This window comes from Entelurus aequoreus, linkage group LG10, assembly GCF_033978785.1.
Source record: "Entelurus aequoreus isolate RoL-2023_Sb linkage group LG10, RoL_Eaeq_v1.1, whole genome shotgun sequence".
Lineage (NCBI taxonomy): Eukaryota > Metazoa > Chordata > Actinopteri > Syngnathiformes > Syngnathidae > Entelurus > Entelurus aequoreus.
Genome location: NC_084740.1, coordinates 15,598,805 through 15,613,026, shown reverse-complemented (window position 1 = coordinate 15,613,026; position 14,222 = coordinate 15,598,805). Strand labels below are relative to the sequence as shown.

General features: G+C 36.2%; 1 protein-coding gene and 1 long non-coding RNA gene across 2 annotated transcripts in view; both read right to left on the bottom strand.

Moving 5' to 3' along the window:
- Nucleotides 1-5,857, bottom strand: part of hepacama (hepatic and glial cell adhesion molecule a) — a 44,910-nt gene extending 39,053 nt beyond the window's left edge. The window contains exon 1 of the mRNA XM_062060194.1: nucleotides 4,942-5,857. Within this exon, the coding sequence (XP_061916178.1) occupies nucleotides 4,942-5,044 (103 nt within the window). The 5' untranslated portion in view covers nucleotides 5,045-5,857. The remainder of the gene's footprint in view (nucleotides 1-4,941) is intronic.
- A 622-nt stretch (nucleotides 5,858-6,479) lies between these two features.
- LOC133658312 (uncharacterized) lies at nucleotides 6,480-9,711 on the bottom strand. The gene is made up of 2 exons (XR_009827446.1): nucleotides 9,145-9,711; nucleotides 6,480-7,319 (listed from the first exon to the last, which is right to left on the bottom strand). It is a non-coding gene; the product is annotated as an uncharacterized LOC133658312 (long non-coding RNA).
- Nucleotides 9,712-14,222: the final 4,511 nt, after the last annotated feature.

The following is a 14,222-nucleotide window of genomic DNA, read 5'->3' as shown; positions in this document are numbered from 1 at the left end:
TCACGCACAGAATAAAACATTTGGTGGACAAAACGAGACAAAAATGGAGTGGCATAAAACACGTGGCAGCATCGGAGAAACTTGTACATGTAAACAAACTACGATGAGTTCAAGGATCGATGAAATTAGTAGGACAAAACGATGCTTGCCAAATACTCTCATCAGTGAAGCCTGTATAACATAAACAGTGGGATTTCTAACAATTAGGAAGGTTTGTGTCATGTTTGTTCTCCTACAGAAAATATATTAAAACAAACCATATGTTTTTTTCTTCCACTTTTTCCATTTTCACACATCTCTGAAAGAGGTCCAGAGAGCCACTAGGGCGGTGCTAAAGAGACGCACGCGGTTTGCTGACCCCCGCTCTAACGTCATATTTCTATTTACTAGTTTGCAGACTACTTTCTGGGTCACATACGACAACGTACAGCAATCGTATGGAACTGTATCATTTTATATTTTGGGGCCAGGGGAACGATGGCATCATTACTCTGACAGCAAAACCGAAACTTTAATTATTCTAATAAAAAGTGAACAATTTTAGAGGGTAATAATTACATTACTTAGTTTGTTGACTACTTCCTGGTTCATGGAGGACGACATCACAACAGGAATGTACCATTTTTTTTCTGAAGCATTGAGAACGATTCAATAGTGATTTTAACACCAAAAAGGAAAAATGTTAAATTTCTCTTAACAAAAATAAAGGAAAATTAAGGAACACCTTGCAAGTTACAGGATATTTCCTGGTTGACTCAAAAAGCAAAGAGAGAGTCTGAATCCCTCTTACAAAAATGGACAAATGGTGTAGTGTCATATTTGTTCATTTGCAGACTACTTCCTGGTTCAAGAAGAATGACATTTAACAACAGGAACATACCATTTTGATTATAATGCAGGTGGAAACCATTCCAATGTAACTGAAAGAGAATAGACAACATCGGAATCCCACTTACTAAAGTGAAGAAAAAAGGAAAGTGTCATTTTTGTTCATTTGCAGACTACTTCCTGGTTCATGAAGAATGACAGACAACAGGAACGTACCATTTTTGATTATGGACATATTGTGTCATTTTCCATTCTATTATTTTGTCAAAATTATTAAGGACAAGTGGTACAAAATTAATTATTAATCTACTTCATTTACTGTTAATATCTGCTTACTTTCTCTTTTAACATGTTCTATCCACACTTCTAATAATCACTTATTCTTCTGTTGTTTGAATATGTTACATTAGTTTTGGATGATACCACAAATTTAGGTATCAATCCGATACCAAGTAGTTACAGGATCATACATTGGTCATATTCAAAGTCCTCATGTGTCCAGGGACATATTTCCTGAGTTTAGAAACATAATATATTTTTTTTTAAACGAAAGAAGATGTGATTCCAAAAAATATCGACGTAATCATAGTACTATCGACTAGATACGCTATTGTACTTGGTATCATTACAGTACTTACGGTACTTTTGAGAGGCGGTATGGTACCGAATATGATTCATTAGTATCATTAGTATTTTGCAAATAATCATTAACTTAGAATTTAATGGCAGCAACACATTGCAAAAAAGTTGGCACAGGGGCATTTTTACCACTGTGTTACATGGCCTTTCCTTTTAACAACACTCAGTAAACGTTTGGGAACTGAGGAGACACATTTTTTAAGCTTCTCAAGTGGAATTATTTCCCATTCTTGCTTGATGTACAGCTTAAGTTGTTCAACAGTCCGGGGGTCCCCGTTGTGGTATTTTACACTTCATAATGCGCCACACATTTTCAATGGGAGACAGGTCTGGACTACAGGCAGGCCAGTCTAGTACCCGCAATCTTTTAATATGAAGCCACACTGTTGTAACACATGGCTTTGCATTGTCTTGCTGAAATAAGCAGGGGCGTCCATGAAAAAGACGTTGCTTGGATGGCAACATATGTTGCTCCAAAACCTGTATGTACCTTTCAGCATTAATGGCGCCTTCACAGATGTGTAAGTTACCCATGCCTTAGGCACTAATACACCCCCATACCATCACAGATGCTGGCTTTTCAACTTTGTGCCTATAACAATCCGGCTGGTTCTTTTCCTCTTTGGTCCGGAGGACACGACGTCCACAGTTTCCAAAAACAATTTGAAATGTGGAGACAGTGGTTTTCTGAAGTGTTCCTGAGCCCATGTGGTGATATCCTTTGCACACTGATGTCATTTTTTGATGCAGTACAGTACTGAGGGATCCAAGGTCACAGGCATGCCGCTTACTTGCAGTGATTTCTCCAGATTCTCTGAACCTTTTGATGATAGTACGGACCGCAGATAGTGAAATCCCTAAATTGCTTGCAATAGCACATTGAGAATCTTAAACAATTTGCTCACACATTTGTTCACAAAGTGGTGACCCTCGCCCCATCTTTGTTTGCTTTTGTACCCAATCACGGCACCCGCCTGTTCCCAATTAGCCTGTTCACCTGTGGGATGTTCCAAATAAGTGTTTGATGAGCATTCCTCAACTTTCTCAGTCTTTTTTGCCACTTGTGCCAGCTTTTTTTGAAACATGTTGCAGGCATCAAATCCCAAATGAGCTAATATTTGCAAATAATAACAAAGTTTCTCAATTTGAACATTAAGTATCTCGTCTTTGTTAGCGCCATTAGCCATGTTTTGCTAGGTGTGTGAATCTCCGCTAAGGAACTAAGGGGTAGGGCGGAAGCTACAGAAGCTCTTGGTGGCAAAAAGTATGCCAGAGGAAGAGGAGAAATAAATATGATTATTTTTTTTATTTTTTTTAAACATCTACAACATAAAACTTGATTTTATTGATAAAAACGATTTATCGCCCAGGCCTAACAGAAGTCATCAGGACGTACCAACTTTGGCTCTATGGCAGGGCGAACAATTCCAACATCCATCCATTTTCTACCGCTTATTCCCTTTGGGGTCGCGGGGGGTGCTGGAGCCTAGCTCAGCTACAATCGGGCGGAAGGCAGGGTACACCCTGGACAAGTCGCCAACTCATCGCAGGGCCAACACAGATAGACAGACAACATTCACACTCACATTCACACATTAGGGCCAATTTAGTGTTGCCAATCAACCTATCCCCAGGTGCATGTCTTTGGTCTCATGCCTCAAGCTTATTTCCTCTGACAAACATAAAAGTTGTAGAGAATAATACATGTTTGTTATACCACTGGTTCACAGGGGCTTAAAGGCCTACTGAAACCCACTACTACCGACCACGCAGTCTGATAGTTTATATATCAATGATGAAATCTTAACATTGCAACACATGCCAATACGGCCGGGTTAACTTATAAAGTGCAATTTTAAATTTCCCGCTAAACTTCCGATTGAAAACGTCTATGTATGATGACGTATGCGCGTGACGTCAATCGTTGAAACGGAAGTATTCGGACACATTGTATCCCAATACAAACAGCTCTGTTTTCATCGCATAATTCCACAGTATTCTGGACATCTGTGTTGGTGAATCTTTTGCAATTTGTTTAATGAACAATGAAGACTGCAAAGAAGAAAGTTGTAGGTGGGATCGGTGTATTAGCGGCTGGCTGCAGCAACACAACCAGGAGGACTTTGACTTGGATAGCAGACGCGCTACCGTGAGTACACCTTTGGCTTCCAAACATTTGATCGCTTGCCCGTATGTGCGTGCCGCTATGTGCATGTCACGTACGTAACTTTGGGGAAATATATGTTTCTTGCCGACTCTGATGGCGGCCGGGGTGTCGTCGAAAGCTACAACGCGCGCCGCTGTCCTCACCTTGACTTCCTCCGTCTACGGGCCGCCGACCGCATCGATGATCGGGTGAAGTACTTCGTCGCGCCGTCGATCGCTGGAACGCAGGTGAGCACGGGTGTTGATGAGCAGATGAGAGCTGGCGTAGTTGCAGTTAAGCACGATGCTATCACGTCAGCTCCGTAGCTAAAGTGCTTCGCCGATGTATTGTCGTGGAGATAAAAGTCACTGTGAATGTCCATTTCGCGTTCTCGACTCTCATTTTCAAGAGGATATAGTATCCGAGGTGGTTTAAAATACAATTCTGTGATCCACAATAGAAAAAGGAGAGATTGTGGAATCCAATGAGCCAGCTTGTACTTAAGTTACGGTCAGAGCGAAAAAAGATGCATCCTGCACTGCACTGTAGTCCTTCACTCTCACGTTCCTCATCCACGAATCTTTCATCCTGGCTCAAATTAATGGGGTAATCGTCGCTTTCTCGGTCTGAATGAAACAATGGGGAAATGTGAGGAGCCTTTCAACCTGCGACGTCACGCTACTTCCGGTACAGGCAAGGGTTTTTTTTTCATCAGCGATCAAAAGTTGCGAACTTTATCGTCGTTGTTCTCTACTAAATCCTTTCAGCAAAAATATGGCAATATCGCGAAATGATCAAGTATGACATAGAATGGATCTGCTATCACCGTTTAAATAAAAAAATAATTTCAGTAGGCCTTTAAGAGAGGACTGGATTATTTTATAAGAGTGCAGGGTTTTTGTATTTGTTAGTAGGCTGGCTACTTTCTGCATGTTGCCTTAAACCACAAAATGAACCCCCCACGATACTGCACCTTTATCCAGATTTTCACCAAAATCCATCAGTGCTCTGCAGTTTTACATGTAGTTTCCTTGCCAAACCCCAAACTAACAGTGAGCAAAACAAAGCATCTCCCTTTTTGCACTTGGTGGAGGTAATACAACCCTGAAAGTGTCTCCTCCGGGGGTCCTTTGAGCTTGCGATAGGGGCCTAGTTTGCCATCAAACAAACCATTGTGCAGCCAACGCAGTGAAAGAAATCAAACATGCGTACACTTGACCGCACAAACATGTGAGAGGTTAGTGGCGTCAGAAAACATGCATGCATTTGGCTGTTTTGTTGAGCGCGTTCCATTGCAGCTTGGGCGCTACAGACAAGTTCGGACGTACCTGTAAGGAGTAGCAGGAGGAGGCCGACCAGAGTGAGGAGCGTGGGAACGTCAGCAGAGAGAATGTCGCCTGGAGAGGAGCTCTTCCTCTCCTCCACCTTCATCTTGTGTCCTGGGCAGAGGCGTTCTCCCACTTAGAGAGCATGGTTTAACCACGCCGGGCACGTCTCTGTGAATCCACACTGCCTGCAACACTGGCCTCTTTCCTGGCTACACTGACTGAGCCCCACTCTCACTCCCCGCAGCCAACAACAGGCAACTCTGTGTGTGTGTGTGTGTGTGTGTGTGCGTGTGTGTGTGTGGTGTGATAGAGACAGTATGGATGAGCGTCCCTGTTTACACGCCACATTGCACTTTTAGAATGCAGCTCGAGAGAAAACCACTCAGCAGCATATGAATTAATTGAGAAGTGGACTTTTGCAAGAATTCCAGTTGAAAAGTATGACTGCATGGTACTTCAGGGGTTTTAACTGCGGCCCACTTCAGCTTGCCCTTTTTTTCTTTTCTTTTTTTTTTATTGCAGCTCACATTTATGCAAATTCACAAATTGCACACACTTGACTATAAATTATACGTGACTATAAATTACTTTGATTCTTATTTATGAGATCTTTAATGATTTTTTATTTATGTTTTCAATACATATTTACTTAATTATTGTACATTAATTTACACTGTAAACCCGAATAAGTAAGCATAACTCAAAAATAGTGAGGCAATCAGTGGCCACATATATTTTGAGTTCACAAACTCAAATATTTGAGTACGGTATTTTTCGGACTATAAGTCGCAGGTTTTTTCTTATACTCAGCGACTTATGTGTGAAATTATTAACACATTACCGTAAAATATCAAATAATATTATTTATCACATTTACGTAAGAGACTAGACCGGGGGTCGGCAACCCGCGGCTCTAGAGCCGCATGCGGCTCTTTAGCGCCGCCCTAGTGGCTCTCTGGAGATTTTTCAAAAATGTATGAAGAATGGAAAAAGATGAGGGGAAAAAAATCAATTTTTTTGTTTTAGTATGGTTTCTGTATGAGGACAAACATGACACAAACCTCCCTAATTGTTATAAATCACACTGTTTATATTAAACATGCTTCACTGATTCGAGTATTTGGCGAGCGCCGTTTTGTCCTACTTATTTTGGCGGTCCTTGAACTCACCGTATAGTTTGTTTGCATGTATAACTTTCTCCGACTTTCTAGGACGTGTTTTATGCCACTTTTTCTGTCTCATTTTGTCCACCACACTTTTAACGTTGTGCGTGAGTGCACAAAGGTGAGTTTTGTTGATATTATTGACTTGTGTGGAGTGCTAATCAGACATATTTGGTCACTGCATGACTGCAAGCTAATCGATGCTAACATGCTATTTAGGCTAGCTATATGTACATATTGCATCATTATGCCTCATCTGTAGCTATATTTGAGCTCATTTAGTTTCCTTTAAGTCCTCTTAATTAAATGTATATCTCATGACACATGTAATATGGCTTTTAATTTTTTGCGGCTCCAGGCAGATTTGTTTTTGTATTTTTGGTCCAATGTGGCTCTTTCAACATTTTGGGTTGCCGACCCCTGGACTAGACGTATAAGATTTCATGGGATTTAGCGATTAGGAGTGACAGATTGTTTGGTAAACGTATAGCATGTTCTATATGTTATAGTTATTTGAATGACTTTTACCATGATATGTTACGTTAACATACCAGGCACGTTCTCAGTTGGCTATTTATGCGTCATATAACGTACACTTATTCAGCCTGCTGTTCACTATTCTTTATTTATTTTAAATTGCCTTTCAAATGTCTATCCTTGGTGTTGGATTTTATCAAATAAATGTCCCCCAAAAATGCGACTTATACTCCAGTGCGACTTATATATGTTTTTTTCCTTCTTTATTATGCATTTTCGGCCGGTGCGACTTATACTCCGGAGCGACTTATACTCCGAAAAATACGGTATATCAGATCGTAAATATTTGGAGTTTATGTTCAATGTACTTTTAAATTATAATTGAGTTAAACTTACCAATTAAGCCAACTCAAACATGTGCCTCCTCATGTTTGCTGCCTGAAGAGGAAGTGCACGAAAATGCGACAAAATAAAAGCACTTCCTCTGTGTGTGTGTGCGCACATGTGCATGTAATAATTTATATAGACATTGTGGAGGGGGGCGTGGTCTGCGCGCCCCCTGCGGGAAGGGCGTGTGTATAGACCGGCTTCGAAGCAGCTGACAGGTGAGTGGATTGCCCAGCTAAGGCGGGTTATCTAATCACCTGTCTCCTTTTATCAGCAGGGGCCGAGGCCATGGGGGGAGATAGAGAGGAGAGCACAGAGACGAGCGAGCAGGAGGCCGCGAGCGAGACAGCCCTGAGTTAAAAATAAGAAAAATAAAAAGACTTTGTTGCACCCTGGACTGCACAGAGAGCCCACATACAGAGACCATTACAGACATACACACACACAGAGTATAATAACAATACAAATCTATAATGCGATTGATTCATTCTTAATTTATCCTTAATTCGATTTAATGATTTGTTCTTCCAAAATAAGACAAAATTATGTTTAATCCACTGAGTTTTTAGTAACTGTGAGTTAATTATTTTAAGTAGCAGTTACATAATCTGCAAACAAATTAATATTAATTAAAAATAACAGGTTTAATAAACTTAAAAAGAAGGCAAATGTTACTCACACTCAACATTTTTAAGTAAGTACAACTTTTTAAGTTTACACTACTTATTCTAATTAATTATTTTGAGCATTCGGGTTGAAAGTGTATCTATTTACTCACTGTTGTGTTACACATTGAGAACAACCAAACTTCCAACTCTCTTTTGGACATGCTGTAATGAAGAAAAAAAACCAGAAAATATGTGATGTATTAGTTCAGTTCAGTTCAATTTTCAGTTTATTTGGAACATGCACACGATACAATGTCATGCATCACATATTTCCAGTTGTTTCATTACAGCACGTCCGAAAAGGAGTAGGAAGAAGCCGAGCTGATTTAATCCTAACCCTTTTCATACCATAGCAATGTTATCCCATTTCCTTGTTCTCTGTAACAGAAGAGTGAACAAATAAATAATATACCATAGTAAGCATACAAATATTAAATACATAAATAATCTTTGTCTCAATAAAAAAAAAAAAGAGTAAAAAAAAGGGTTCAAGATGTTCATCATAATTCTTGTTCTGTGTACTTTGTGAACACTTGTAGTTTGAACATTCTCTTAAACTGAATCATATTGCTGCTTTGTTTCATTTCTTTAGTTATCCGTTTCATAATTTAATTCCACATAATGCTATACTAAAGGTTTTAAGTGTTGTAGGAGCATACAAATGTTTTAAATGACATTTCCCTCTAAGATTATATTTGTTGTACATTCTTGGGTAGCAGGTTATAATTTGCTTTATACTGTACATCATTTTAGCTGTTTGCAAATGCACCAAATCGTTGTATTTAAATAATTGTTGTTTAATAAATAAAGGGTTTGTATGTTCTCTATATCCAACATTATGTATTATTCTAATTGATCTCTTTTGTCACGCAGTTAGTGAATGAAGCGCACATTTGTAGTTATTTCTCCATATTTCTACACAATAAGTCAGATATGTAACACTAGTGAGCAGTAGAGAATATGAAGTGATTTTTGGTCTAGAACATGTTTTGCTTTATTCATTATTGATATGTTTCTTGCTACTTTGTTGTATATTTTAACATGAGATTTCCAATTCATTTTATCATCTACCCAAAAAAGTGTTTTCTTTTACCCTTTCAATGTCTACTCTGTCTATTTGTAGTTATCTTCTACTTTTACATTGTAATTGTATGCGTGTTGGAAATAAACTGACATCAACCAACCAATGGTAGGATTTTTGGGACGCACAATATTAACGTTTGTATTAATAACAAGAAAATAAGGAAATTTGTCATACTCAGGATGACCGCTAGATGGCGTCAAAGTTACAGTCAGGCAGAAACTCCCTCAGTACTGTCAGCAAAAGGTATAACTTTTTGTTTTTTTTGGCCCTGAATATTGTTATGTGGGTGAAAATACACGAGTAATAAGAAATGGGATGTCCTGTGAAAAAAATTAAGCAGTTCGGTTTCAAAGACTAATTGACAAATGAAGAAATGACGTAATGAAATACAGCATATTAGTGACATAAATACACTGAGACTTACCAAACACGTCGAAATTGTAGCATGGTGGACGGTGCTCTAAATGGACATGTTGAATATCATTTCAAAATCCTCATAGATTATCTGGAATGTTTAAAATGGCAGCAAATGCTAAATGTGCGTTATTCATCAACTTCCTGTCGACAGCGTTAGACTTGCTGTTGACCAATGAGAGAAGAGAGTGGCTTGACTCCAGCTTGTGACGCATTTTGTGCGCTTGGATTTTTGACATACTTAAGACAAAAACGACGTGTATATTCTTAAAATTTTTTCTGAAACACTGCAAACATTTTTTAAAACTCACGAAGAGAAATATTTTGAGAATGGAACTGTTATTATTGTGTTAATTAAGGAATTGTCCGGGTTGACTTTAAAATAAACGAGTGTTTTGAACACTTCTCAATCAAAACAAAATTGGCGGCCCACGTCTCTTAAAGCGGTGGTCTCCAACCACCGATCCGGGGACCGGTACCTGTCCGTGAAGCATTTGCTACCGGGCCAGAGAGAAACATTGAATAATTTTTAAAGGACTGCATTTTCTCCGACTTAACTTTGGCCTGTCCCGCTAGACCAGGGGTGTCAAACTTGTTTTCATTGAGGGCCACACATGGCTGCCAATAGAGGGCCGCTTGTAACAGTAAATAATAAATGAATTTGCCTATGAATTTAAATATTTTAATTTTTTTTTTACATAAAGAGTAAAACAAATATGTGGATTTGACCACTTTTTTTTTTACAGAAAACAACTGGCAGCTTAGTTGCCAGTCTTTTACTGTAAAATATATGGTGTTATTTTATTATTATTATTATTATTATTACAACATATTACTGTAAATAGAAATACAGTACTGCTGTTTAATTTTATTTTGGCAACTCAAATGCCAGTTTTTTACCATAATAAAATGTGGTACCGTAAAATCATCAACCGTGGATTTAAAAAAACAAACAAACTGACAGCTCAGTCGACATAATTTTACTGTAGAAAAACAAACATTGGTCGGGTTTTTTTTCAACTTACAGTAATATGCTGTAAAAAACTCCCTAAATTTTATAGTAAAATCTATTGGTCATTTTTATAGTGTACAATTTGATGGATAACTTGCTTCAAAACCATAAGTTAAGCGGATATTTAAGTATTTATTTGGATTTTGACCAACAAAGTTAGATAGTATAATATTTGTTGCAATATCGGACACTATTTTTTTCCCCTGTCAAACTAGAAAAAAAAAACTGATACCTTTAGTGAGAAAATAAGAAAGTAAAGAAATAAAATATAAGGTATTTTATTGACACATATTTCCAAGCTTTTGCGGGCCATATAAAATGACGTGGAGGGGCAGATCTGGCCCGCGGGCCTTGAGTTTGACACCTGTGCACTAGACACACCAATGATGTGCAATAAAACTCCTCATAGGAAGTTGCCATTTGTTATTACTTTGTGACATGATGCAATGCACATTAATGGACATATCAAATATAAATGTGACAGATTGTAGCCAAAGGCTGATTTCCATCAGCATTTCATTGCAAAGAAACAAGCCCGGGGCTCCCACTAATTCAGCGTTCTAGTGAGTTGTATTTTTCACAAGTGGGAAGCCGGTCCCTGAAAATAATGCCTACATTAAACCGGTCCGTGGTGCAAAAAAGGTTGGGGACCAATGTCTTAAAGTACCAGTAAGTGGAATAACAAAGGTGTCAAACTCATTTTAGCTCAGGGGCCACGTGGAGGAAAATCTATTCCCAAGTGTGCCAGACTTGTAAAATCACGGCATGATAACTTAAAAATAAAGACAATTTCATATTGCTTTCTTTGTTTTACTTTGGCAAAAAAAAAAAGAACAATCACATTCTGAAAATGTACAAATCACAAATAATCCTCTTGACAAAACACTTCATGTTAGTTGAAAATTCCGAAGGAAAAAGTTGATTTAGTTTAAAAAAACACAACGAAGAACACAATAAAGTTACACTTTATATTTAAATATTACAAACTGTGAAGCAGTGTCCAAATAAGACCTCAAACGATTATGTAGACATGAATGTGACATTTATAAAGTGTATATTATATTTAGTTATTGAACATTTGTAATGTATCATTCATAAAAGGGATATTTCCAGACCGTATGAAAATTGCTAAAGTAATACGACTTTACAAATGTGGAAACAAACACGAGTACTCAAATTACAGACCAATATCACAGCTGCCACAGTTCTCAAAGATCTTAGAGAAATTGTTTGCTTTCAACTTAAATAAATGTATTAATAGATATAACATTTTAGTTAATAGTCAATATGGGTTTCATCCCAATCACTCAACATTAACAGCAATAATTGATTTGGGAGAAGAAGTCTCAACTGCAATAGATAGAAAACATTTAGTAAGTATTTTTTGTAAAACTTTTAAAAAAGCCTTTGATGCGCTCAATCATGAGTTATTATTGGACAAACTGTACAAATATGGAATAAGAGGAGTGGCTCATGAGTGGGTCCAAAGTTACTTGAAGGACAGAAAACTACAACAAAGATGGCGGAAATCTAAAAAAAAATACAAGTTGTAATACCGACCTCTGCCTGTGGGCGTCATAAATCATTGTGACATTTAGACGTCAAAAAAAATTAAAATAACCAATTTATTTGGTAGAATTAACCCAGCAGTGCACTGAAAATTACCCAGCATTTGGGTTGAATATATAATTAATTTATTTGGTAAAATTAACACAGCATTGCAGTTAAAACGACCCAGAATTTGGGTTGAATATACAGGTATAATAAATTTATTTGGTAAAATTAACCAAGCATTGCAGTTAAAACGACCCAGCATTTGGGTTGAATATATAATCAATTTATTTATTAAAATTAACCCAGCTTTGCAGGCAAAATTACCCAACATTTGGGTTGAATATATAACCAGTGTATTTGGTCAAATTAACCACGCATTGCAGTTAAAATGACCCAGCATTTGGGTTGAATATATAACCCATGTAGCTGGGTTAAATAAATAAAAAAGCCATCTTGCTGGGTTAAATTAACCCAGCATTAGTTTGGTCATATAGTTACCCAGCAGCTTAGTTGAAAACTAACCAGATCAGGTAGTTTTCAACCCAGCAGTTTTTAGAGTGTAGGGTTTATAGCAGGTGTGTCCAAACCTTTTCCCCTGAGGGCCGCAGACTGTAAAATCAAAAGATGTGGGGGCATTTTTTAATATGTTTTACTTTCAAAACCACTACAATATATATATATATATATATATATATATATATATATATATATATATATATATATATATATATATATATATATATATATATATATATATATATACAATATATATATATATATATATACAATATATATATATATATATATATATATATATATATATATATATATATATATATATATATATATATATATATACATATATATACATATATATATATATACACAATATATATATATATATACACAATATATATATATATATATATACTGTATATATATATATATATATATATATATATATATATATATATATATATATATATATATATATATATATATATATACACTACCGTTCAAAAGTTTGGGGTCACATTGAAATGTCCTTATTTTTGAAGGAAAAGCACTGTACTTTTCAATGAAGATAACTTTAAACTAGTCTTAACTTTATAGAAATACACTCTATACATTGCTAATGTGGTAAATGACTATTCTAGCTGCAAGTGTCTGGTTTTTGGTGCAATATCTACATAGATGTATAGAGGCCCATTTCCAGCAACTATCACTCCAGTGTTCTAATGGTACAATGTGTTTGCTCATTGGCTCAGAAGGCTAATTAATGATTAGAAAACTCTTGTGCAATCATGTTCACACATCTGAAAACAGTTTAGCTCGTTACAGAAGCTACAAAACTGACCTTACTTTGAGCAGATTGAGTTTCTGGAGCATCACATTTGTGGGATCAATTAAACGCTCAAAATGGCCAGAAAAAGAGAACTTTCATCTGAAACTCGACAGTCTATTCTTGTTCTTAGAAATGAAGGTTATTCCACAAAATTGTTTGGGTGACCCCAAACTTTTGAACGGTAGTGTATATATACATATATATATATGTAATCTTAATCTTAATGTATACATACATACATATATATATATATATATATATATACATATATATATATATATATATATATATATATATATATATATATATATATATATATATATATATATATATATATATATATATATATATATATATATGTATATATATATATATATATATATATATATATATATATATATATATATATATATAGGTATATATGTGTATATATATATATATATATATATATATATATATATATATATATATATATATGTATATATATATATATGTATATATATATATATATATATAAATGAAATGAAATGAAAATACCCTTTGTCAGCTTTGTGTTTGTTTTTTTTATTCCACTTTTTATTGATGATTTTTTAATTAATAATTTTTTATCATACTGTTTTTAGAATTTGGACACCTCTGGTTTAGAGTTCCAAAAACATTTTAAGTTTCTCGTCATTGGCTGAGTGTATTGGACTCCAGTACAGTCAGTACAGTAGTGAATAGCAGGGAGCTAATATACTCACCATATTTTAAACACACACCAACAAAGGCTATTCAAAAGACATGTTTAGGATAAACCTGGGAAGATAGGAAGTTGGTGCGCTTGCTGGGAGTTACACCTTCATCTACTGGCCTGGCGTGCATATTGCAGTCTTTAAAGTCATTTTTGCAGCAACACTTTCAGCTCTCAAGTTGGTGTTTGAATCGATATTATGCTGCGATGGTTCCAAACCTAAACTGTCTGTATAAGAAAAGACTGATTACCGTGGTACCGTATTTTTCCGGACCATAGGGCGCACCAGATTTTAAGGCGCACTGTCGATGAATGGTCTATTTTTGATCTATTTTCATATATAAGGCGCACCGGATTATAGGGCGCATTAAATGAGTCATATTACTATTATTGTGTCCTGGCATGACGTTAAAGTATATCCGGCAGTGTAGGCTCCTCCGCAAT